The 27,313-nt window shown below is 34.6% G+C and overlaps 1 protein-coding gene across 9 annotated transcripts in view; it reads right to left on the bottom strand.

Annotated features, from left to right (window-relative positions):
• LOC135100836 (uncharacterized) overlaps nt 1–27,313 on the bottom strand; it is a 123,420-nt gene that overhangs the window by 20,777 nt on the left and 75,330 nt on the right. For 7 of the 9 annotated variants that reach the window (XR_010268935.1, XR_010268936.1, XM_064004272.1 and 4 more), the window contains exons 36-52: nt 22,578–22,721; nt 21,375–21,520; nt 20,641–20,778; nt 20,388–20,523; nt 20,160–20,288; nt 18,318–18,506; nt 15,751–15,934; nt 13,712–13,835; nt 13,042–13,224; nt 12,373–12,645; nt 12,118–12,262; nt 11,137–11,234; nt 10,505–10,673; nt 9,238–9,398; nt 8,057–8,186; nt 2,760–2,875; nt 523–648 (exon numbers count right to left, since the gene is read on the bottom strand). Coding sequence is in view for 5 of the 9 variants with exons in the window: in XM_064004272.1 (XP_063860342.1) it covers nt 523–648; nt 2,760–2,875; nt 8,057–8,186; nt 9,238–9,398; nt 10,505–10,673; nt 11,137–11,234; nt 12,118–12,262; nt 12,373–12,645; nt 13,042–13,224; nt 13,712–13,835; nt 15,751–15,934; nt 18,318–18,506; nt 20,160–20,288; nt 20,388–20,523; nt 20,641–20,778; nt 21,375–21,520; nt 22,578–22,721 (2,591 nt within the window). In the remaining 4 variants the exon portion in view is untranslated. Of the gene's footprint in view, nt 1–522; nt 649–2,759; nt 2,876–4,854; nt 4,979–8,056; nt 8,187–9,237; nt 9,399–10,504; nt 10,674–11,136; nt 11,235–12,117; nt 12,263–12,372; nt 12,646–13,041; nt 13,225–13,711; nt 13,836–15,750; nt 15,935–18,317; nt 18,507–20,159; nt 20,289–20,387; nt 20,524–20,640; nt 20,779–21,374; nt 21,521–22,577; nt 22,722–27,313 lie in introns of those variants that run through there. The other 2 variants (XR_010268938.1, XR_010268937.1) reach the window with 2 other exon arrangements.

Below are 27,313 nucleotides of genomic sequence, written 5' to 3'. Positions count from 1 at the left end.
CAGTTTAAATGGATTCATCATCCTGGAACAAACCAATATCAATCCACTCGGCAAGTGGTTTAGTCAGAGGTCTGAGCTAATAGGTACTTAGCTATACCTGTGTGTCTTCCTAATCCAAGATAAATATTTATAACCTGGCACTAGCTTTTTATGCCAGTTTGTCATACTGCCTTAATAAACTACACAATATAAAATAAGATTTTGCTGATTTAGTAGCATATATACTCACACACACACACACACACATAGACAGGACATCATGAGAATAGCTCTTTTAGCACACACACACACACACACACACACACACACACACACACACACACCATATATATATATATATATATATATATATATATATATATATATATATATATATATATATATATATATATATATATATATATATATATATATATATATATATATATAGATATATATATATATATATAAAGTTACACATTATCCTTTATTTAAAGATAAATTTGCTGGTGTCTGGAAGATACTAAAGGAACACAAACTTACATCATAATGACATGAACTTTATCCTTTAGGGGAGGTGGAGCAAAATCTGAGGCTTGGTCTGCTGGTTCTTCCTCAATACTGGGAGCAATGATCCTTGGAGTAATTGAAAACTTTACCAGAAATCCCCTGGAAGAATAAAGTAAACATATCAATGAAAAAATAAAATATATGGCCATAATGAAAGGATGAAGGATTCTGTAAACAAAGTACATGTATACATAGAATAAAATCTGCAGTTTTTTTTATAATTTCTTCAAAGCAAATGTATGACCTCAAAATGGCACAATAAAAGTGACCATTTATAAACAATGTTTCCTTGTTCTTAAGATAAAGTTCCTTTTGAGAAGTGCTGTGAATTATTGGTTAAGTTTAAATGATAACTGAGGCTCAACATGGCAGGCAGGCAAAGAAATGTTGGTGATTGTTTTAGGTGGATGTGGTTCAACATCATGATCATGGCAACTGCAGATGTGTTTTTATGTCAATAAAATCAATAGCTCAATAGTGTAGTGGTTAGTTTACTGGCTTATAATTAAGAGGTCAAAAGTTTGAATCTTGAACCAGGTGGAAATTAATTATGGTGTCATGTCATAAACTTTGTTCACCTGGTAATAAATAGCTACAGAACTGTGGTCTTGTTTCTTGGCAGGAGAAGAAGGGTAGCAATCTTGTCTTTCTATGAGTGTGTTATGTTGTTTATGTGTGTTTGCTCACAGGTGAACAAAGCAAGTATATATATATATATATATATATATATATATATATATATATATATATATATATATATATATATATATATATATATATATATATATATATATATATATATATATATATATATATATAAAACTTCAGATGAACTTACTGAAGTTTAAGCCAAAGCTGTCTTTGATCCAAACATGGTCTAAAGTTAGCTGTATGTCAATAAATAAATGCTGAAATTGGAAATGTGTGTGTGTGTATTTACCTAGTTGTGGTTTATGGGAGGGGGAAATGTGTGTGTGTGTGTGTATTTACCTAGATGTGGTTTATGGGAGGGGATTAATCTCTATATCTATCCAGTTTGGTCTTAAAAGCATGGACAGTTACGGCATTAACACTGAGTTCATCCCATCTGTTCACAATTCTGTGAGGAAAAACTATACTTCTTGATGTCTCTTCTACAGTTAACTTTCTTCAACTTCTTACTATGTCCCCTTGTACTCTGTGACTAAATATTATAAAACATTCTTTGTCCACATTTTCCATACCATTTATCATTCTATAGATGTTTATTAAATCCCCTCTCTCTCTCCTATTTTCAAGGGTAGGAATTTCCAACATTCCTAATCTCTCTTCATAGGTCAACTTACTCAACTCCGGAACCATCATAGTGACTGCTCTTTGTACTCTTTCAAATTTTATAATATTCCTCTTTGTATGAGGAGACCACAACACTGCCACATATTCCAATCTTGGTCTTATCATGGAAATCTACTTTTTGTCATTCCTTCATCCAAATATGAGAATGCCATTCTCACTCTTCAAAAAATTCATCATCTCTCCAGTAATTTTATCAATGTGTCTGTCCGGAGTCAAATTTTCAGTAACTGTTACTCCGAAATCCACTTCTTCTTTTGATTTCTTTAACTTCACACCATCCATCTCATATTGATATTGTATTCTTTTTTTTTACTCTTACCAAACTCCATTACTGTACATTTACTTAAACTGAATTCCATTTGCCAAGATTTATTCCATCTATTTATCTTATTTAAATCATCTTTGTGTGTGTGTGTGTGTGTGTGTGTGTGTGTGTGTGTGTGTGTGTGTGTGTGTGTGTGTGTGTGTGTGTGTATTTACCTATTTGTATTTACCTAGTTGTGTTTTACAGGAAAAGAGCTATGATTGTGCTGTCCTGTCTCCATATCTATAAGCATGTGTGTGTGTGTGTGTGTGTGTGTGTGTGTGACTTTGTACAACAGATGGAGGAGGGAGAGAGATGTATGAGGGGGCATGGGAAGAAAATAAAGAAGAGCGGATGTTTGAGTGACATCAAGAAATAGATTCCAGTACTGAACTATTGAAATCTGGAATGACTTGAAGGAAGAGGTAGTTGTGGCAAACAGTGTACACATGTTTAAAGAGAAACTGGATAAATATGGATATGGAGACAGGACAAAGTGAGCCTTCACTTGTGCCCTGTACAATACAACTAGGTAAATACATGCACATGAATAAGTGCACTTAATACTTACGCAACATAAATAGACTTCTTGCAGGTGCATACCAGTTTCTTGACTTTACCAAAGACCTCTGTTACACCAGTGTTACAAATGGTGTTATCCCATTCTTGGTCACTCCAGCCAAAACACTGTAATGAAATTAATTACCAAGAACTTAAGAAGTGCACAAAATTAGTTTCAAGAGGAGGTTGGATAAATTTATGGGTGATGATAATAGATGGTAAGTTTTAAGTGTTCAAAATATGCCTTGTGTAGGCCAATTAGTGTTTTACATTATTTTTTTTTTATGATCTTAAGGATGTACTTATCTTCTATGGTAAATATTCATAGTCTCTTAAACAAAATCTTTTCAGAATCTGTCCCATTTTATTTGCTAATTAATTTTAGATGATTCAAACTGGAAACTGGAAGTCAATACCTATGTTATATACAAAAATCAGGAAGGAACTATGTGATGTTAACTATCCTATCTCCAATAGTAATGACAAAGATATTAACTGGATAATAATAAGAGATCTTGAACTAATATGGCTGAAAGACGCTAGACATGAAGCAAGTAATTTACCAAACTTACTGGAGGGACAGTGAAATAATGGAGAAGATGATGAAGAAAAATTTATAATTATGGAAGAAACAGTCAATGAACTTGTGTAGAACTTATCACACTTTAAAAAAAAAAGTGTTAACTGTTAGAAAAGGCAAACAAGGTGCTGAAAGAGAATATATGTAAGACCATGCAAGGACAATGCACACTAGTAAGCAAATGTTAGGAGCATGGAGAAGAAGGAGAAAAAATGTAAGCTGCTAGAAATGATTAATACTAACCAAAGAAATTACAATGACATAATACAGAAATAAAAGGAATTATAAAGAAATAAGAAGAGAAGATTTCCTTAGAAAATTATAGAGGAAAAACTGAGGAGACTTATTTGACAGACTAAGTAAAAAAGTGATTAACATGGTAACATTAATAAGAGATACTGTAGATATCAAAAAGTGTGCATTAATCTTTTGAGTTAAGGAAGAATAAATTCTAAACAAATCAGGCAGGAAATGAGAAGTGAGGCAAATAGTGACTCAGGTGGTGAAGGTTCAGAAAAAAATAATCTAGTGAATGAAACAATGATAGTTTACAGAATAGGAAAATACATGTAAAATGGAGAAATACTGATTAGGATAAGATTTTGGTCCAAATGTGATTCCAAATAAATGGAAACATGTTCGTGGAAGCTGGCTAGAATGGAAGAATGAAAGAAAGCAACAAACTTGGAAAAAGGCCTAAATGAATATGAAAGAGCCAAACTGAATGAACTAAGAATAGAGAGAGAGAGAGAGAGAGAGAGAGAGAGAGAGAGAGAGAGATATCAGAGACACAGAATGTTTCTTGTGGGAAAGTTCTAGACATATGAGACTGAGCGGTTCATATATGTGGAAGAAAACAGAGGAACTAAAAAAAGATAAATGAAAATTGTAGAATAATGTATTGAAATGTTAATGGTATTATATCAACACTAACTGAATAAAGTGATTATTTAAGAGAAAAGAAATCTGACATTGTGAGCCTGGTTGAAATTAAATTCTGTGACACAGTGGAAACAATAAGAAATGGGAAAGACCAATATGGTGTATGGAAGAAAAATGGAACAAAGAAGAAAGGAGGGGGAGTCTTGTTCTTGGTGAAAAATAATATAATGAAGTTGAACATGAAAGGGATCTGGCAGAAACACTGAAGATATTAATATTCCTCAATAGTGTGGATATCTCATGAGTAGTGTATAAGAAAACTGAAAAGAATACAGAGAGCAACGAGCAAACTGGTATCTAATTTGAGGGACCTATCATATAAAGAAAGCATCTAGACTGCAGCTCCCAACCTTAGAAATGAAAAGGGAAACTTAAATGGGGAACAAAATGGACATGAAGGGACTCAGAAGAAAGCTGAAGAGAACCACTTCTAGGAATGATAAAGTACAGGTTAGCCTGCAGAAGTATATAAACTTAGAATAATTTGGACGAAAGAGTAGTCTATGCAAGAAGCATTCACACCTTTAAGGAAAAGTTGGATACATAGGCATTGTTATATTCTTACTTATATACCTATTAATACCTGTTATTGAGGAGGTGAGATGTAGTGATTGGAATGTGTTTGGAAGGATGTGGCAACCAACATAAGTTGACTATGCAGAGCAGAGTATGTGCAGAAACAGCTAAAACACTTGAGTTAGCAATTACTGAAAGCATAATAATCTGAAGTATTGGCTAAGCATCCAGGTACATGGCTCCCTCATACGATAAAGTGATGGAATGGCTGTATGGAGGACAGACTCATCCCACATATGAGAACAGAGAGAACAAGTTAGAGTCTGTACATGTCCCTGTACAAGCTGTAGTTTTATATATATATATATATATATATATATATATATATATATATATATATATATATATATATATATATATATATATATATATATATATATATATATATATATATATATATATATATATATATATATATATATATATATATATATATATATATATATATATATATATATATATATATATATATATATATATATATATATATATATATATATATATATATATATATATATATATATATATATATATATATATATATATATATATATATATATATATATATATATATATATATATATATATATATATATATATATATATATATATATATATATATATATATATATATATATATATATATATATATATACCACATATGAGAATAGAGAGAACAAGTTAGAGTCTGTACATGTCTCTGTACAAGCTGTAATTATATATATATATATATATATATATATATATATATATATATATATATATATATATATATATATATATATATATATACATACAGTAAAACCTCCTTAAACCAAACTGTACGGGGTGAGGTGGCCTTTGGTCTATCTGAAAGTTTGGTTTTATCTGACAATACATGTTTTTTGGCCAGTTTCTATGTACATAAACATGTACATTCATTGTTATTTACAGCAAATTTACATTACAGTATAAGCAAATTATAAGCTCCAAGATAGATATTTACACCATATTTTGTTATTACACACTGTACACAATGCACTAACTTAAGAGTTCACTTAAGATTATGCAACTACACACATAGTGTTCACTTGGGAGCTCACTTAACTGTACACAATGCACTGGTTACATAAGAGCTAATATAACATTATTCACTGTACTACTAGTGTGTTTTTTGCATGTCACTAACAAGGTTGTTTGGGTTACCCAATATTCGGCTTATTTGGGTTCGGTTTAGGGAGGTTTTACTGTATATAAAGAAGAGAGCCCCAAAGACTGTTCTTTCCCAACTATTCATTTGATATATGATGGCAGTAGAACAACAAACCAAAAACACTTTCAAGGGGACAAGATGAAGTTACATGCACCCTCTCTTTCTCAGTACAAGTAAGAACATAACAGTGCCTAACATACAGTCTACATGGAGAGTTAATTCATGTGGTGGCAGGTGATCAGATTAATTGCATTTTTTGATTCATAGTTAAGAATTAAATAATTTGTAGCATGAAATCTCTCTATGCAGAGATGTTGGCAACAATGTTGCTCTGGAACTACTATGTGGCATGACAGCTGTGCTAAGTTGCCTTGTGAGACCCACATGGCAGGGTTTTGGATAACATGCTGTTTTGTGCTTCACCATTTCCTTTTCATTTGGTGAGTGACATTTGGTGTGTGTCTAGCCAAGTGTATTGCGAGGAAGGTTACTACTACACAGAACATAACAACTGTGGTTGCCTTGTACAAGGTAGGCATTCCAATCAAGCAGATATCAACTTAGACAGGTTTGTATGTCAGAAGGTGGTCCACTGATTTGTTGAGAAGGGAACTGCAGAACCTGCCTGCACTCTGTCCATGGCCTGGCAGATCAAATTAATATTCACAAGGATCAAAAAAGGAATTGAAAGGGCCAATAAAGTGCAAGGCAAAGCAGTGCAATCCATTTTGGATCTTTGCAGATATTAATTTGAATCTGACAGGTCACAGACAAGATGCAGGTAGATTCTGTAGTCCCTCCTCAACAAATCTTCAACCACCTTCTGACGAACACGCCTGTCTGAGCTGATATCTCCATGATTGGAATGCCTGTCTTGTACAAGGCAACCATAACTGTTATGTTCTGCCTAGCAGTAACCCTCCTGGCCATCACATTGGACTAGGTGCACATTAAATATCACACACCAAATGAAAAGGAAATGGTGAGGCACAAAACAACACATTATTCAAAACCTCACCTTGTGGGCCTCACAAAGCAGCTGAGCAAAGCTTTCAAGTCACACAGTAGTGCCAAGGCAACATTGTTGCCAGCAGCTCAGTGAACTGAGATTTTGTGCTACAAGTGAACTCATTTATCCATGAATAAAAAAATGCACTTAATTTGTTTACCTGCCACCCCACACAGACTGTAGATGTGGAGATGAGATTGAATGAACATAGCTTCTTTCCTGTATGTCATAACTACCATAAGTAATTACAGCTTGGTAAATACACACACATATACACACATACACTTCTACAGACATACACACAAACATCCCATCCTGCAAATACATGCAAATAAGATGGTATACAATATGTACTATATAATATTTAAGATAGTGAGTCACTTAATAACCTACCAGATAAGACAGTATAACAGTTAGAGTATTACTTCTTGATCAAAAAGGTTACATTGAGGTTGGGTAAGAGCTGTGAAGGTGGAGTGGATAATGTATGCAGCAATTCCTCATAATGCTCTCAACAGTAAAAAAAAAATAAATAAATAAAAAAAAAAAAAAAAATAAATAAATAAATAAATAATAAATAAATAAATAAATAAATAAATAAATAAATAAGAAAAAAAAAAAAAAAGTAAATAAATAAACCTAAAAGTTTTTTGCTTACTGAGGATTATATATATTTTTTGTTTTGAAATGGTAGTATTGTGTGACAGCTTTTATCTTGAGTGTGGGACAAGAAAAGATCACTTCTAAGCGTTTCAGTGAATGCAAGAATGAATGAATGCCATTATGCATGAGATTCTAAAACCAATTGGTTCTTTTAGCGTATCCCACTATATTTCTGACAGTGATACATATAGTTAGAAAATAATGGACTTCCTATATTAATTCTTTAAGGGACTATCATGAGGAAAACAAGTGACTTTACTTAATTTTTTTTATATCTTTTCATTCACAGTTGCACAACACTCTTCTTTTAAAAATACATTTCATTACTGATATGTAGAGTCTTACCTCAATTCTATAGCCAGGTGGTCTTGTGGTATTGTGAATCTTTATGTTATATAAAATTCTGGCATCTGAGGTCACTTGGATCTCAGTACCTGATTCAGGGCTAAGTAGAAATGCACCTGCTACTGGTGTTCTGGAAAAAAAAAAAAAAAAAAAAAATGTAGGCTCAACATGTAAAATATCAGACTTCAATATGTATACACTATATATAGTTTAATTATTCAAAACTATCTAACTAATATGGAAAAATAATGATCCTACCATGTTACACTAAGCTATGGCAATAAAAAAAAATGGATCACTAAGTAAAATGTCATGAATGGAATGAAAAGACATTGCAACAAATACAACAATAATGTCTGCATTTCAAGGAGGAATGGTTGAGTGCAACAGGATTAAATTTAGAGCAGTTGTGAATGCATAAATGGTAACATGGTTCTCCTACATGTAGGGTGATTATCTGATTGTCTAAAGCAGAGGAAGGGATGGGTGCAACAGGGCTGAGCTAGCTCTGTTGTCAGGCCCTGAGAGTCAGGTATGATATGCAATGACCTGACCTGACCTAACCTGAGGATAAGTCCTTTTCCCAAGAAGCTTGCAGGTTAAGATATGATGGTAATGTATTATTTGTCCACTTTGCAATCTCATCATGGCTCAATCATGGCTACCTATAACACTGTAGCAATGTAACAACTTTGCACTTTCAGGTGAGCTAGTGCAGTTGTTCAGGTGATCACCCACATCTGCTATTCTACTCTATGTTTGCTACATAACACCTACCATGCCAATCTCTGTCTATCACTTAAATCCTAGCTATATATGATAAATCAAGGCTAACCTTCAAACAAAAAACTTGCTATAGTATGACCAATATCTTGTCCTCTGTAGTTACTATACCTTATATACTACACTGTAAACATCATGTTGAAGCCAGAATTGATGTCTTAGTTAATATTTAATTAGGACAACATAATCATTATTAACTGAATGAATTCTTTTTAATGAAATTGTAAACAATGTTGTCAAATGAATATCATTGAAAACTAATAGCAGAAGCTTTACTATATTTGTTGAAATTAATTTATTTTTTACTTTGCTAAGTTTTCTAAAATTTGACCTGCTCCTGGTCTCAAGAGTGCCAGTTATGAAATATGATATTTCTTATGGATGGAACCTCCACTTACCTGAGGGGACCTGGAGTCCTGGCACCTGTCACCAGTGACCAGAAGTTATCTTTCAAAAGCACAGTGGAAGGACAAGCTCCATAGCATAATGTATTACCTGATGCATCTTTCTTCTTACAAGACCACTGTTCATAGTCAAGCAGTACATCACCAAATACCACCTGGAAAGAGACAGAATCAACAGTAATGATCACTGCACATGTATCACCCTATGATCCTACTATTCACCTAAAGTTGTAATTTTTCATATGCTAATCAAATTGTCCACAATAGAGATTAAAATCTTAAGTGGGTATCACATTAGCACTCATACTGTCGACCTTCCTACAAAATTGGGTTGTTACCGTCCTACTGCCAGATGCTAGCATACTTCCACTACATACAGGAAGCAGCCTCAAAATTATCAACAGTAGGACCTAAAATGGCACTGGATTTTGGTCTCATCTTATGATATCATGGTCATATTTATAATGTTAGATCTCAAATAATAGAAATGCATATAAATTTTATGTTTATTGATTATTTATGCATGAAGATTAGGCAATAAAGAAAGAACTAGTGAATACTGTCAATATATACATAGATGAACCAGCTGAGCAGGTTCAGACATGTCTTGATTTGTTTTGCACGTATTTCTCAGGCCAAGGAAGTAACACACAGTATATTTAATCTAGAGGAAAGAATGATGGTGGAGAGAACCTGGCATCCTTGTATAAAGTGAATTCTTCTGATTTTTAGGAACCTAGGACATGATACTGATTTCACCAATATTCAATATACCTGAGCCAAAAACTCAAAGGCAAAAAGAAAAGTATTAGGCATACCTAATCCAAATTTAATCTTGTAGGGTCTAACCTCAACTTAACCCAGCAGGGGTTTTACCTAACTTTGTGGGGCCCTATCATAACCTGACCTAACCCTGTGGGCTGTATCCATGATCTAACCCAATCCAACCTAATCTTTCACCTCCTTCACAAATTGAACTAAAGTCAGTATGTCATCAGCTTCACTGAAAAACATTGTCACTTCTAAACAAATCTGCCATAGTTGCTGATACAAGATGAAAGATGACAGTACCAGATGGTAGAAGGACGTGTGTATGCTAGGCACAGTTGACAGTAGCATCCTATGTCAGAAGGTTGAGGGTTGATGGTCAACAAAAAACACTCCAGTATGATACTCACTTTAAAGAGTCAAATGATGGTCTAAAATTCAAAGGCTGAAAACTGATGTGTTTCACTAAAGCCACCAAAATATAGTCACTTACATAATTGTTTTTCTGCACAAGTTGAGGTCTGTCAGCATTCTTCTCCATCAAGAAGAACTTTTGGTCTTCTTGGTCTTTAAGATCAGGGGATGCTACAGTGATGCTCACCAGGTCTCCTGTCACTTCTCTTGGTGCAGCTGTTTTCAGCAGGCAGAGCTCAGACAACATGCTGTTCTCAGATATACAAGTAGCAGTTATGATGATAGAAGTTTACAATTTGAATCTTATTAAAATATTTATGAGGTTCAAATCCAAGCTAGAAGCATCAGGGTAGTCTACTTGTATTAAGATGCAACAAGGTCTGTGTCTATTTAAATTATGAATTTCAATTGGTCTTGTGTGGTGTAGATGCAGATAAACTTGTTTATAATTAAGACAGCCTACAGTATAATATTATGACTAAAGAGGCAACCATATTTCTTACTATTTTCCAGTAAGTTTTAAAACAAGGTAAAGATGCACATTCCTTCAGTAGTTACTTTAATATAGTATGATTTCACATTTCAAGGACATAAGCAATTAATGGTATTATATATATTGTAATTACCAAGATGGTCAAGCCAATCAACAGAGAAATTAATTTTAGTTTAATAAGTATTTGTAATAGAAGTAAAGTACACATTACTACTCACAATGGGAGACTATCCAGCAAATTCTTCAAGTGACTTTTGGCAGTGTCTGGGCCTGCTTCTGTCACCAATGTCTCAAATGTCTGCAGATATATTCTTGCCTGTAAAAATTATAATGTATAATGATAATGTATAGAGTTCAGTATTGTTTCAAATATAACATAATAAGCACAAATATAGTTCTTTAAAAATTCAAAGTATACAACATAGTTACATAATAATATACTGTAAATAAGCATGCAAAAGCCCAAGCATGTTTACCAGCTAATACAGAGTAGGTTAGTGTAATGGATCATCCAAAAATATTGAATTTACATAGTGCAAAGTACACTTTAATTTTACTTTGGCAAATCACTATTCTTGCCAAATTACTTTTAACATATTACAATTATATTCAGAATGCATGACAGTCCTTGATAAATATTAATGGATCAAATGGTAATCACCTATAGTTGTTTTATTATGCTATAAGCTCCCACTGACTAAAGTGTTGTTTTTAGCCTTATGGATGGGAGCAAAAAGTTAAGTTCATGGGAACTGGTGGCATTGGCAGAGAGAGAGAGAGAGAGAGAGAGAGAGAGAGAGAGAGAGAGAGAGAGAGAGAGAGAGAGAGAGAGAGAGAGAGAGAGAGAGAGAGAGAGATAGCTACAAGCCATTATAAGAAAGATAACAGCAAAGTATGAAGCATAAACTGTAGTATAGTGAAAAGTATGATGAACAATAATAAAGTGTGAATTGCTTATTAACTAGTTTATCTAGTTTAGCTTCCTGTGTCTAACTTGCTTTATAGCTGAAACATCATATGAAGAAAAGATTCATGCATTCACAACTACTCTCCTTTCATTCCTGCCATGTGCAACAACTCTTCCTTGCTCCAGACATTCCTCTTGTATCTAACATTCAGTGCACAATGTCCATCCATCCCATTTGTGGTCTTTCTTAAATGGAAAGGCTCAATAGTATGATCCAATGTAAACCAGGTACCTCATCCACTGTCATCAGTTTACGATCCTGTTTCTCTTTGGTGGTTGTGACATATCCTCTCTGTTCCTGCTCCTGCACCTCACCAGTGACTGCAACCTGCCTTTTGACCCTTTGCTTCATTGGCTGATTATTTGCATCTGCAGAACTGCAAAAGGCATAATTTTCAAGTTGTGATATAAGTAGGCAGATACTTGTAGATGTATGAATGAAGAAACAGATAGCTACACATATTGAGGAATGAACATACAAGCATACCTTATTTGTGAAGTATGTGATTTGTATCCATTCCTTGCATCTTTTAAATCATCATCAGTTTTTGGATAATAGATAAATTCTTCATTTTCTTCATCACTGATTTCTGCTGATGAGTATTTAATGTCTGGAGAAGGTAATCCAAATTTCTTGGAAAAACTTTCCCAAGCTAGAGTACCCCAGAGCTGCTGCAGCTCTGGACTGGCACCAAACTCTTGCACAAAACCTAATAGGCCTTCAAGTAAGTCCAGGGATAGAGCTGGATTGTTCTGAGTTCTGTGAATGAAAGTTGAAATAACTAAAGATCCTTTCTTATCAATCACTCTCCTACCATACCCCCTACACTTCCTGATTTGCTTGAACTATTCTCTTTGAACATCAGTTCTTCACACTTTAAAAATTATTTTTTTTTATTTCTTAATCGTACTTACTCTATATATGTTACTCCAAGCATGGTCCTCAGATACCTAATCTTCATTACATTCAATTTCCTCTTCTCATCTGCTCCTATCTTTACTCAATATAACATAGTATATGAATTATATTTAAAAAAAAGCATATCCTTGATTTTTACTACAGCCACATTTTGCAAATGCTCCTCAGAGGTGAGGAAGCTTATAATGATAGGAAAATTATTATAATGGAATTCCCAAAGAGAAATTATAATCCTACCTGGTTATGAGGTTGGGCAATTCTGATATGATGGACATTTCTATTGCCTCAGTGAGTGCAGCAGCAGCTGTTGTGCTGTAATTCATGGCAATGATGGTTGCCAGGTCATCCGTGATTTTTTCCAGTGCTGATTTCAGGCATTCATCACACCTCAAGTCATTATCAAAACTATTTACAAGATTTCTGCAAAAGCAAGATCAGTGATTATTTTGATTCACATGAATGAGCATTGGAGAATCTATAAGAACAAGGAGGCAGTAGCAAAAAAATAATGTCTTGTGATTCTCAAGTATCCCACACATTGTAGTAACAGTGTATCTACACACTTGTATGTGTAAATTTCAAGACAAGACTCTGATCCTCCAACTTCATAATACAAATATAAGACTATCCCTCATCATTATAATGCTGTATCTGTTCTTCCTCAAATATGGGAAGGGTTTTCATTCTTCCATCTTGTTGCATACTTTCAAAGTGAAAAATAATGAAATCAAACTGAAACCAATAAGAAACTAGCATAAGTGGTAAAGACCAGAGGCTGCATACTAATCCAGCACATGTATGGGAATACAGATAGAAATTAATATTAGATGGTCTTTAAAAAAACTATATATTTTTTTAAATGCTTTCTTAGAATACATTTTTAAACATAAGTGTCAGATACACTTACCCAAGAAGACCTGGAGGCAGCTGTGATGGGAGGGTGAGAGTTATGGTGTCACCCTCTTCATTTTGACAGATTCCAAAAGGATCACAAACTTTCACGATTGGTGTTACTTTTTCCTGGTTTGACCCTAATTATAAAAAATACATTCTGATAAAAAAAATATGATAAAGAACTCAATTCATTATTGTTAAATTGTGAGTTTATCTACAGATTTACTAAATCTTTAAAAAATCTTTCCTCCTAAGACATTAGAACTTTCAAGAGTAGATACAAAGCTTTAACAAATGTTTTAATTTTAAATCATTTGAAATAATTCAGTAGTTACAGCACTTTAATATTTAAAGATGTGTCTGGGGAGTTGATTTTAATATTTTTAAAACAAAATACAGGTGCAAAAAAAAAAAAAAAAAAAGTTGACAGCCTAAGGAAAGCACATACATTAATAAGATTGAGTCTCTAGGACTCAAATCAGGGACACCTTGCTGTGGCCAGCACACCAAGGTCACTGCCACCATCTACTCCATCTCCATGCACACCACCACCACTACAATCTTCAGCAATACCATGACCTTCAAATGTATGCACATAATGAGTCATAAATGCTGCCATCTGAGACACCAACATATCAGATACCAGAACACCTGCTCCAGAAAGAAATGGAGACTTTACCAAATGCACCAGAAAATACCACCATCATATCAATTTGTCCGCAACTTTTGGTACTAGATGAGATACCGAAGTGCCCAATGATGTCTTGCAGAAGCAAGAATGAGTGACAGCAGTTACATGTGAAACTGGCAAGACATATCTCGTATTAGATATGTTGGACTGAAAATAAATCAGGCTCTGATCACAGGAAAAATTAACAAGGCAGAAAGCACCACTTACTGTAATAACCTGTAACAAATGAGAAAATTTTGTGAAGATGAAGGAGACCAGGGCTACAGTATTCAAATACTACAGGGAAACACTGCTCCACAAATCAGATAATAGTTTTGACAGAAGCTACATGATAAAAGGGCATAAGTCTCTCTTGAATGAAAAGCTTTCTGATGTGGGGAAACAGATGCTTTATCCAGTTTTCTAGAAAGTACTGCAGAAGGTATATGCAACAATATGTGAAGATTTTGTGCCATTCAAATAAATACAAGTGGCAACACACAGGACATGTAAAAAGATCTTAGACAGCCCAAATTTAAAAAAGTGCTTTCTAAGAAAGATTTAAAAAATTCACAAAATATTACTGTAAATGTGAATGTCTGTTGCTTGATATAATAAAAAAGAAGAACAAAAGGAATATTGTAATGATTTAAAAAAACTTAAAATAACAGAAATAAAGGAATACATTTTATGTTTGATATAGATGTTTTTTTAGAATAAAAAAATCCTCAGAAACAATTTCAGATACAGTAGAACCTCTGAATATGAAAAAAGTCTGAAAATTTTTTTCTGAATCTGAATGCCATAAAAATATATTTCTTAATCCTGAACACAAACTTTCCTCTGAAAACAAATGTGCATCTTTGGTTTGTTTTTATGATGTGTGGAAATATATAGAATGGAGGTTTTGGGTGATTCATTCTCAGTACTATTTAGGAGTTTTGAGATTAGACTGTCTGGCAACACTGCCAGCAGGCCACTCACCTCCCTCCCTACTTCCCCACATGCAGGGTGTTCCCCAGTGGTGTTACATACTATTTGTGTGTTCTTTTCCAGCTTTTTTTGTATCTGCTATAATGTTAAGAAAAAGGCTAAATTTTGTGTACAGAGGTTCTCCTATATAAAGTTTTCTTGTAGTTTATTCAAATAAGATTAAATTAAAAATAAAAAATGAGAAAAATAAAATTTTCTTAAATTTTCAAAACTGTCCCTGTACATTGTCATTAACCACTTTTCAGGAAATTATATCATCATTAAACACATACAAATAATCTATTAATTTCAAAGCATTAGAGTACACCATGAATACAGATGACACCCCACCCATCCCTTGGTTTGTACTGAACCTAATAAATTACGTTTTACAAGAAATTCATACTAACGTGCTGGGAGCTGATAGACAGCTACTGGATCCTCATTTGTAACTGGAATAAACCAGATATCCTGAGAGTCTTGGAGGCGATAACCAAAGTACACAGAGGAAGGCTGGTCCTTTATGGAGTCAACAGAATGCTTCATAGTGAAGGTGAAGTTATCCAGGATGCCAATTCCTGCAGAGGGAGACACCTGCACACACTGTTATTAGTTTTGATTCCTTCAACAAATGTTAAACACATTAATTTTAGCTGAATTATCTTCTAATGGACTTGTAATAACTGAGCTAATGCAAGTTTTACTATGCGCTTTCTACATTAACTAAGCAGCTGGTACACAAAAGCATTACCAAAGATTTAGTTTTAAAATTTTCAGGAATGAAATATAGACACTTTCAACACAAATACAAAGCTCACATTAAACTTATGTCCACATTGATCCCAGTACATGTTCAGTCTCTGAGACCCTGCTCAGAGCCAAAAATCTTGTACAGTCAGAAACATATGTATTTATCTAGTTTTACTGTGCAGGGTATGAGCCAAAGCTCATTTTGTCCTTTCTCCATAACTATATTTATCCAGTTTCTCTTTAAACATGTGTACACTGTTTGCTGCAACCACTTCTTCCTTCAAATCATTCTAGATTTCAATAGTTCTATACAGGAAGGTGTATTTCTTGATGTCGCTTGAACATCAACTCTTCTTCATTTTCTTCCCATGCCCCCTCATCTGTCTCTCTCCCTCCTTCATCTGTAGTACCAAGTCATTTCTGTCTATTCTTTCTATATTGTTTGCTAATTTGTACATTGTTATCAGGTCTCCTCTTTATCTTCTCTCTTGTAGTGTTGGTAAACCCATCTCTTCAAGTCTTTCTTCATAGCTTGTCTTTCAATTCTGGTACCATCTTCATTGCTGTTTCTCTGTATTTTTTTCAGTTTCCACATATCATTTTCTCTATGTGAAGCCCAAACTACAGCTGCATATTCCAGTTTAGAATGTATCATGCTTGCTATAATTTTCTTCATCATTTCTTTATCTAAATTGTTAAAAGTCACCCTAATAGGGGAGAGAGAGAGAGAGAGAGAGAGAGAGAGAGAGAGAGAGAGAGAGAGAGAGAGAGAGAGAGAGAGAGAGAGAGAGAGAGAGAGAGAGAGAGAGAGAGAGAGATATGGACAAGGGGGTATGGGGAGAAAATAAGGAAGAATGGATGTTCAAGTGACATCAAGAAATGCAGCTTCCCGTATAGAACTATTGAAATCTGGAATGATTTGAAGAAAGAAGTGGTTGTGGCAAACAGTGTACACATGTTTAAAGAGAAACTGGATAAATATAGTTATGGAGACAGGACAAAATGAACTTTGATTCCTGCCTTGCACAATACAGCTAGGTAAATACAACTAAGTAAATACAGGTGGTAATGTACTGATCTCCATCCCCATACCTGAGCTAAGTCTTTAATGACCCAGCTAGAGCTAATCCCTTAGAACCTGGCTAGAACTAATCCCATAAGGAGTTGGCTAGAGCTAATTCCTTAAGGACCTGGCTAGAGCTAATCCCTTAAGGACCCAGCTAAAGCTAATCCCTTAAGGACCCAGCTATCTGAGTGAGTTTGACTACTAGGTCAGGTCAGCTACCACCTTCACCCCAGGCTAAAGGCAGCTGACAACACTCATGCACACACACACACACACACACACACACACACACACACACACACACACATCTTTTCAGCCCGTTTCTATGTGTTGTCATATTACCCTCAATAAACGTGACTAAATGTGAAACTGTATTTTGTATCTCCTTGTGTGTGATGTGCCAGCCCAAGAATACCACAGATGATTTACAACATTATATAAAAAAAACTGTTTTTAAAATATCAACAACCCTGCACCTCAGTGACAACAGGGGTGTTACTTCATGTAATGGATACCAATCAACTCTAAATGATAATTTTATAGAATCAATAATCTATCTCAACTTATTTACCTCATTCCCCATGCTCCCATTTATTAGAATTATTCACAATACAAAGAAGAGGAAGTGTCTGAAATACCACTCAGACAAACAATATTGCACAAACAATAAAGCCACTTCTTGTTACAGCATGCCAGAACATACTGTTTTCTCACCCATTATCTCAATGATGAATATGTAGATGTAGGTTTTTATAGATGTCCTTAATTTATCCACCCTTACTTTTTATCTTCAGACTATTCTCATCATGAAAGAGCAAATTTCTGGCAGTCTTAATCTCAAAAACAAAAGGTGCTTTCTTGATGTCAAAGCCTATCAGAAAATAATTGTCAGCTTATCCCAAGGATCAGGATCAAAGGAGAATTTGTGAATGTGCAATGTGAACCTGAGTGAGAACTAAATCCACTAAATCAATCCACATGAAGTAACTTTATTGTTGTAATTACATACATACATAAGCTAACATTCAGATAAAACAACAAGACAGCACATTTTCATGTTTAATTTTTTTTTAGTAAATATTTTATATAGCTCCTTTAGATTTGGAAAGTTTATGATCTAGAAAAATGAACAGAGATAAAGGGCAAATTTACAGTGCATACCTCAAGTGTGGCTTTCCCCTCAAATTGAGAATAGGGTGTCCTGAGGATTACATCACTGAAAATTGTCTCAGTGGTGTCCGTCCATGCTTTCAGTCGAAATTTGTAGGTCTCCCCCATCATGAGACCTGTGAATTCTTGTTGTTCAGGCTTTGGGAATTGGAGGAAGTGCTGCCGGCGCTCACTAGCATCCTGAACACAAATCTAGTATTATTTATAGTCATAATCTTTATCTTGTTTCTGCTCAGCTACTCATCTAAGATGATAATCTTATAATATGAAAGAGAAGCAACATAGAGGAGTATGCATTGTAGAAAAAAAGTTATATTCAAGATAAGAATGAAATACTTGAAAAAAAAAATGTTGTCAGAGACAAATCTATGGAATATAAGCAAAATCAAGTAATGAAGTGTTGAACATGAGCATATATCTGTATGATGGTTGAGGACTTAACAGTAATTGAAAATAATGACTAAATTGGTGGGATGAAAAAGCAGAGAACTAAGATTAATACTGATGCATGTTATCATTACATTATGATAGATGCCAAAGGGGATTATGAATATATATATATATATATATATATATATATATATATATATATATATATATATATATATATATATATATATATATATATATATATATATATGAGGCACCCAGAGCCAGAGTAACAAACGACCTCATGGCCAAAAATACTATTTTTATTGCATTGTCTTCCCCAATCTTCCAACCATGATGGGAAAGAGCACATATATCAGAATGGATCCTGCAATAGGGTAAAAAAAAAACGTCAAAGTGAAATTATCCACTGAACTTTCTTGCTGTGCTTGAGTGATAACTATCAGATGTTGGGGCCAAAGAGAAGTAACCCCCTTGCCACAGTAGCACAGGAAGAGCCAGGCAATGACAGTTCATGCTGTGAGTCATGTGTCATGCTGGGACACCTTCCCACCACCACACCCCACATGCTTCACACTCTCCTTCCTTCCCATCTGCTTGCTACCCTTGAATGATAGGTTGATGTCTTAAGTTTCCTTTTACACAACACATGTCTCATTATTATGGTGGACAACAGTATACCCCCTGAGGAGCCAGGACCCTCCAGAGGAAGAAAAAAGGTGCATATTCCTGCAGAATGAAAGAAAAATATCACCAAAAGATGAAGATATGTGGGGGAAGCTTGCATGAGCTTTGGGAGTACTGGATGACTTTATTATTTCTTTATATTCTACTATCCTTTATACCAGTATATTTATATAATGTTTATTGATTCTTTTGTTTTAGACTATTCCAGTTACATTTTTTAAGGTTTGTATCATTCTCTTGATTTGTGTTCATCTTAAGAAGTACTTGTATGTCATGTTTTTGGTTAATGAAACTGACAAGTTCACTAAAAAGAAGACTTTTTAATAGTTGTGATTCCCCTAATAGTACATAGAAAATAAAATAACTTGCTAGAATAAAGGAAATAAACAGTGTGTGGGCGTTAAATATGATTTTAATGTAGCTGTGTGATGTCCTTAACAAAACTGTACCAAAGAAAAACACAGTCACCTATTTATTTTCAATAATGTAATTCAATTGTAACTAAATAATGTAATTCAACTACATAGTTGTAAAGGGTATAAATTACTGAATATTTTGATACCAATCATGACTTTCTATCTCAATCTATTGAAGAGATACTGCATTTTGAAATTCTCAAAACTGTGATGGCCTTTCTTTTTTTCCATTTTTTATTTTCAGCGCTTACATCACTCTTGCTTTAGGTGCCTCACATATTATATGGACAATAACTTTTTCACTAGGTGCTACTCTTGACTACACAAAATTATCACTTACCTCATAAAAGGTGGGCTGACCAGTATCAACAAATGACATCATTTCAATATTGTGAAAACCAGGTTCTTTGATACTCTGCCACTGTACATTCAACTTTGGTGGACCGGTGACATAGGCAGGAATGATGACCTAAGAGATTTTTGAGTATATTAGTGTTATTAACTGAAATTACTTTCAAACTCTCTCAAAACACATACATAGTTGCATACACATGTTATATGAACTTACCTCTTCCAGTGGATTAACCAATACAGCAGTTGGGTTTGTCTCAATAGTAATCTCACAGTTGCTTCTCAGAATCTCAACCTCCACATCTTTTTGTGCAGAGCTTCTTCCTTTGTTTACAACCACTGTCAAAGTGTACCTTAACCCAAACACAAAAAAAAAAAAAAAATTAAAATCTGGCATGTCTTAAAATGTAACAAACTAAATGACACATTAAAACAATTAAGTATTTGCAATCTGACTTGCAATTCCTAACCTGCCAGGAGGTAAATATCCAGCGGGAATTTTGAGTGTGGGTTTCCTCATTTCTTCCTCAGATAAAACACTCTCAAGTCCACTTAGAGGTTTTCCTATAACAATGCAAGGGCTGCTGACATTTGAAGAACATTTCCACCTGTAAAAAGCAATATAATATTCAGTGATAACCAATGAACAGGGAATAGGTACCTCTAAGTGCTTTGTAAAACATTTACATGAGTCACTCATTATTCAAAATTTACTGTTATGTAAATACAACTAATTATACAGCTATTATTTAGCCTGCTTCATATATGGAAATATAACATTATAAAACTGGTGCATACCTTTGAATTATACTAAGGAATTATGCAAATTTGGAATACAAAAACAGAGAGAGAGAGAGAGAGAGAGAGAGAGAGAGAGAGAGAGAGAGAGAGAGAGAGAGAGAGAGAGAGAGAGAGAGAGAGAGAGAGAGAGAATCAAAATATACAGAAAATATAAAATGCATCATTGCATAACTGATAGAACAATTACTGCACTGAAAATATGCAGGAAAAAAATAAATAAATAAATGTTGGACAGTGGTGGAATTTGAATTGGAGGTGGTAGTTGCTAAGACTGAAGTGAGAAATGATAACATTGTAGTCGTCATTATTTCATCCACTGTACGGCATATGCAGGCTGCATAAAGCTGCTCATGACAAAGATGAAATGCAAAATGTGTTCAAATCAGTCTCTTAAATCACCTACCTAAAAGAGAGGGATCCAGGACGGTTGTCTCTGTCTTTTGAGTTGGAAGCATCAACTATGATGGCTGTGCTGGCACATATCCTTAAGTAGCTAGCAGAGGTAACAACAGTGATGCCTTGAGGAATCACAGACAGGTTCAAGCTGGCCTGTTGATGGTTGCAGGACAATTATTTGAATCTTTTATATTTGTTGAAAGCAAAATCCATGCAATAATGTATGTACACACCATACACAATACACAGGAAATAATTACCACTTTTCATGCAACCCATAAACAATCAGCATACCAAGGATCACTTTCTCAAACAATGAAAGATAGTTTGAAGGAATGATCAACAACAGGATTAGAGAAATATACTGATAATGTTGAGAGGAGCATATTATCGGATGTTTAAATAATTTGGTTAGGTGAAAACAATTGTAAGCAAAGATACTGATTAAAGTGGTGAATTTACATGTTTGAAAGGTTGAGGAAAAGATCAAGATGGGATTGAGAAGTGGCATTATAGAAATACTGAACTATAAAAAAAGGCTGCATATCCACAAAGGTTTATATTGAACATAGTGAATTGGAGCAATGTGGTCTCTAAAGGGAACAATGAACTGAAAACCATCAATATCTGGAATCTGAAATAATATAAAACAGTTGGGATAGGCCACTAGAAGATTGGCTGGAACTAAATGAGAGTTCTAGAATGTTGAATGTGAAAAGAAAATGCACAACAAGCTGCAGAACCTTGACATTAAATTCTCCATTTCAACAATAAACAACTAAGCAAGCATATGTGGTTGCTGAACATAGGTAAAATATATAGAATGGTGTATTAATTGTTGTTTGGCTTTGTTTTTATCAGGAAACTATTCCCATCCTGTTAAGCTTAGAAATAAATAGCAATGGAAATAAGTAATAAAATAAATCTGACCAAATACACTCCAAAGCATGTCATTCTATCACAGTATATGTGTAGCATTGGCTGAAGTGAATATTTTACAGTACTAAAATTATTAGTAATAATTACTTATTAATTGTAGAGACTGATATGAATTGATGACTGCAAGGTTCATGTCTTCATATTGGAAGATAAAATATTTTTATACAAGAGTTTTGACAAGAAAATTGTCTTATAAGCAAATACAGTGTTTCAGTGTGTCAATAATAAAAGAGCAAGGTAGATATCACACTATTTGAGACTACATACTTACTGTGCCTGTAGCCTCCTGTCCTAGTGCCTTTACACTGACCATAAGAATCTGATTTTGGTTAGCTACCAGGGTCCCTGCAGGAAGTGTAATCCTTTTGCCTTGGAAGACATTCAAGGCCCTGCTACCCAGCACATTCCATATGTACTGAAACAGAAAACATTACCAGTTGACTTATTGGCACATTTATTGCTGTACAGCATGCTTCTCACACATGCCATAAATATATTAATCCCCTTCCCATCCAGATGTGACACACAATGATGAGCAGCAATCTCAGCCTCCCCTACACATACACACACACTATGTGTGTTTCACGTTATTAGAAATTTTCTCAATATTTTCAGAAAAAATATTCTTTTTATATTCCTGTATTAAAAAGTAGTAATAAAAGAATTTAAAACATTATCACACAAACACACACACACTGCCTCATGGCTCAGTGGCAAAGGGGCCAAGTATGTGTTGGCTGCCATGGCTGACATAGGTTCGAACCCCACTAGGGGCTGGTCACCTCTGGGATTTTTCCGCTGACAAACGGGGCAGTTACTGTCTCCGCTGACCAGGGGGATGGGGTATGTGGTGTGTGAAGTCACAGTCTTACCCAATGATTGGTAATAATGAGCCCTGAGCTTGCACTAAAAGGATAACAGCTGGTGGCTGCAGGTCTGCTTGTGATCAGGCCTTGGTGAATTACACGAAGTCACGGGGAAGAAGAGGAGATAGTTGAACAAATTGAAGAGGTTTATATAAGATTGGAGAGTAAGATGAAAATGGAACAGGACCAATCAAAATAAGATTCATGTCACAAACAGCAGTAGAGCATGTGTTACAAAGAACAGGAAAATTGGCAAAAGTAGAAGGAATGGGGGGAATATGGATAAAAAGAGACATGAACGAAGAAGAGAGAAATAAACTGAAAGAATTGAAAGTAGAGGCCCAGTCAAAAAACGAGGAGAGAACACAGGAACAAGCAAGGAAATTCATTTTGAAAGTCGTGGACATGAAAGTGAAGAAATGGTGGCACAAAAATGCCACAGAAGATCACCAGGCGGAAGCTTGAAAATTATGTATAGAAATATTAATGGTTTGGTGTCAAGCCTATTGGGACTTAAAGACTACCTAAAGAACAATAAACCAGACATGGTATGTTTAATGGGAACCAAACTTAAAGAGGGAATAAGGATGAGATTTGCAAAGGAAGATTATAGTACATGGAGGAGAGACAGAAAAGGAAAGGGAGGAGTGATGATATTGGTAAAAGAGGATATTGTTGTTAAGTAAATGTAATATAGTGATAGAATGGCAGAAACTGAGTGTTGTGGTTAATATCAAAGAAGTGAAAGAATGAAAGTAATTGTGATCTACATACCACCAAAAACTAATGCATGGGAGATATAGATATAAAAGATATAGATATAAAAAGATATAAAAGTCTGCAACTAGAAACAAGAAATAGCATAGAGAAAATGATAAGGAAAAGTAATAAAGTGCTCTTATTAGGCGACTTCAACACTAAAGGAATTAACTGGGAGGAGATGGAAGTAAAAGAAAATGTCAGGTCATGGAGCGAGGAACTTATGCATACCATGATGGTAAATACAATGAGACAATGGGTGAATGAGCCTATAAGATGCAGAGGAGAACCATCACAGTTGGACTTACTTATTGTTTACAAAAAACCCAAGAAAGTAGACCAAGTATGCACTGCCTGAGTCTAATGGGAAGAAGTGATCATGTACAATAGAAATAGTACTACAGGAGGAAACAGTGTTGCACAGGAATGAACTATTTAGAAATAGGAGACAGAACTATGCTAAAGCACACTTTGCAGACCTTAATAAATTTTATGAAAAAATTAACTGGAAAGAGCTATTTGAAAGCAAAGTAGTACAAGAAAAATATGAAATATTTTGAGCAAGTACAGAGAGGAGGTGCAACAGTTTGTGCCAACTTATAAAGTGAAAATCGGGAAATATGAATGGCTTAATGCCAAGTGTGTAGAAGCAAAAAAGAAAAAGGGCAGGGCAAAGAGAAAAATAATGAGAAAACTGAACATAAATGAATATGGTATAATAAGAATATGATATAATAAGGAGAAAAAGAAAAAATTTTGGAAGTGACATAATAAGAAAATGCAAGGGAGAGCCCAAAATCTACAAATATATAAATGAAAAATTAAACATAGGGATGACATAGACATGTTAAAAAAGAAGAATTTATGAAACTACTGAGGAGATGAATAAACCAATAAATGAGTTTTCAATCTGTGTTTACAAAGGAAGCCCATTTTGTGGCACCATAAGTGGTATCAAAAGAGTGAGGGAATACAGGAGATACAAGTAGAGACAAGAAATCAAGAAACTGCTGGAAGAGCTGGATGTTAGAAAAGCTATAGGATCAGATCAAGTAAATGAATGGATATTAAAAGAATGGAGAGAACAAATGAAGGAACCCATGTGGGATATAATTAACAGCTCATTGAAAGAAGAAAAAGTACCAAAGAAATGAAAAGAGCTAACATAGTCCCAATATACAAAGGGGGAAATAAAATGGGACCATTAAATTACAGACCACTGTCACTAAGAAGTATTGCAAGCAAGCTTTGTGAAATAGTAGTTAAAGATAGATGGGTGGAATATCTACAAGATGAAAAGATAATTACAGAAAAGCAATTTGGATTCAGGAAAGGGAGATCCTGTGTCAGAAATCTACTGAGCTTTTACACAAGAGTAATAGATGGACTGCAAGAGAGGGACAGATGGGTTGATGCAGTATACCTGGATCTCAAAAAAGCCAAGTCAAACTCTTTCAATTCTGTCTGTTAACATCTACCTTTCCTTCTTGCTGGAAGTTTGCTTACATTCAGCCTGTTCCTAAAATGGGTGACCATTCTAATCCCTCAAACTACTGTTCTAATGCATTAATTTCCTGCCTGTCTAAAGTTTTTAATCTATTCTCAACAGAAAGATTCTTAAACATCTATCACTTCACAACCTTCTATCTGATTGCCAGTATGGGTTCCATCAAGACCACTCTACTGGTGATCTTCTGGCTTTCCTTACTGAGTCTTGGTCATCCTTTTCTTACAGATTTTGGTGAAACTTTTGCTGTTGCCTTAGACATATTAAAAGCTTTTGAAAGAGTCTGGCACAAAGCTTTGATTCCCAAACTACCCTCCTACAGCTTCTATCCTTTTCTCTGTAACTTCATCTCAAGTTTCCTTTCTGACTGTTCTATTGCTACTGCGGTAGATGGTCACTGTTCTTTTCCTAAATCTATTAACAGTGGTGTTCCTCAGGGTTCTGTTCTGTCATCCACTCTCTTCCTGTTATTCATCAATCATCTTCTAAAGCAAACTTTTTGTCCTATCCACTCCTATGCTGATGATACCACCCTGCACTTTTCCACGTCTTTTTGTAAACGTCCAACCCTTCAGGTAGTAAACAGTTCACGCAGGGAAGCCACAGAATGCCTGACTTCTGATCTCTCTAAAATTTCTGATTGGGGAAGAGCAAACAGTATTGTTCAATGCCTCAAAAACTTAATTCTTCCATCTATCAACTCAACACAATCCCCTCTTCTTCAATGACACTCATCTGTCCACCTCTTCTACACTAAATATCTTCAGTCTGTTCTTTTATTTATAATCTAAACTGGAAACTTCACATCTCATCTCTAACTAAAACAGCTTCTATGAAGTTAGGCATTCTGAGACATTTCCACCAGTTTTTCTCACCCTTCCAGCTGCTAACTCTGTACATGGGCCTTATCCGTCTATGTATGTATTGAGTATGCTCCACTTGTATAGGGAGGTTTGACTCATACTGTTCTTCTAGACAGAGTGAAATCAAAAGCTCTTCATCTCATGAATTCCTCTCCTCTAACTGACTGTCTTCAGCCTCTTTCTCATCACTACAATGTTGAATCTCTTGCTATCTTCTACCAGTATTTTCAGGCTAACTGCTCTTCTGATCTTGCTAACTGCATGCTTTCCCTCCTCCCATGGCCTGACTGCACAAGACTTTCTTCTTTCTCTCACCCCTATTCTGTCCAGCTGTCTAATGCAAGAGTTAACCAGCATTCTCAATCATTCATCCCTTTCTCTAGTAAACTCTGGAACTCCCTGCCTGCATCTGTATTTCCAGCTTCCTACAACTTGAATTCCTTCAAGAGGGAGATTTCAAGACACTTATCCTTTAATTTTTGACAACCATTTTGGACCCTATTTGGGGACCAACATCTCTGTGGGCCTTTTTTTTTTTTTTTTTTTTTTTTTTTTACTGGATTTTTGTTGCCCTTGGCCAGTGTCCCTTCTACATAAAAAAAAAATAATAATAATAATAAAATAAATAAATGATAAAGTTCCCACAAAAGCCTTATGTAGAAGTTAGAGAGTGAAGGAGGACTAAAGGAAGCAACATTGAGATGGATGGATGATTATTTACAAGAGAGGGAAATGAGAACAATAATCGGAGACACTAATTCAAATTGGTACAAAGTGACAAGTGGGGTACTGCAAGGATCTGTTATGGTACCTATTATGTTTCAAATACATGTAAATGATATGACAGATCTAAATAGTTATATAAACTTTTTTGCTGATGATGCAAAAATAATGATAATAATAAAGGATGAAAATGATTGCAAGGAGTTTGACAAAAATATTGGCTGACAAGGATAAATGACTGCAAAAGGATATTGACAAGATACATGCATGGAACCAAAGATGGAAACTA

This window comes from Scylla paramamosain, chromosome 5 (genome assembly GCF_035594125.1).
Source record: "Scylla paramamosain isolate STU-SP2022 chromosome 5, ASM3559412v1, whole genome shotgun sequence".
Classification (NCBI taxonomy): Eukaryota; Metazoa; Arthropoda; class Malacostraca; order Decapoda; family Portunidae; genus Scylla; species Scylla paramamosain.
Note: the sequence above shows the minus strand (reverse complement) of the source record. Positions and strands in the feature narration are given on the sequence as shown.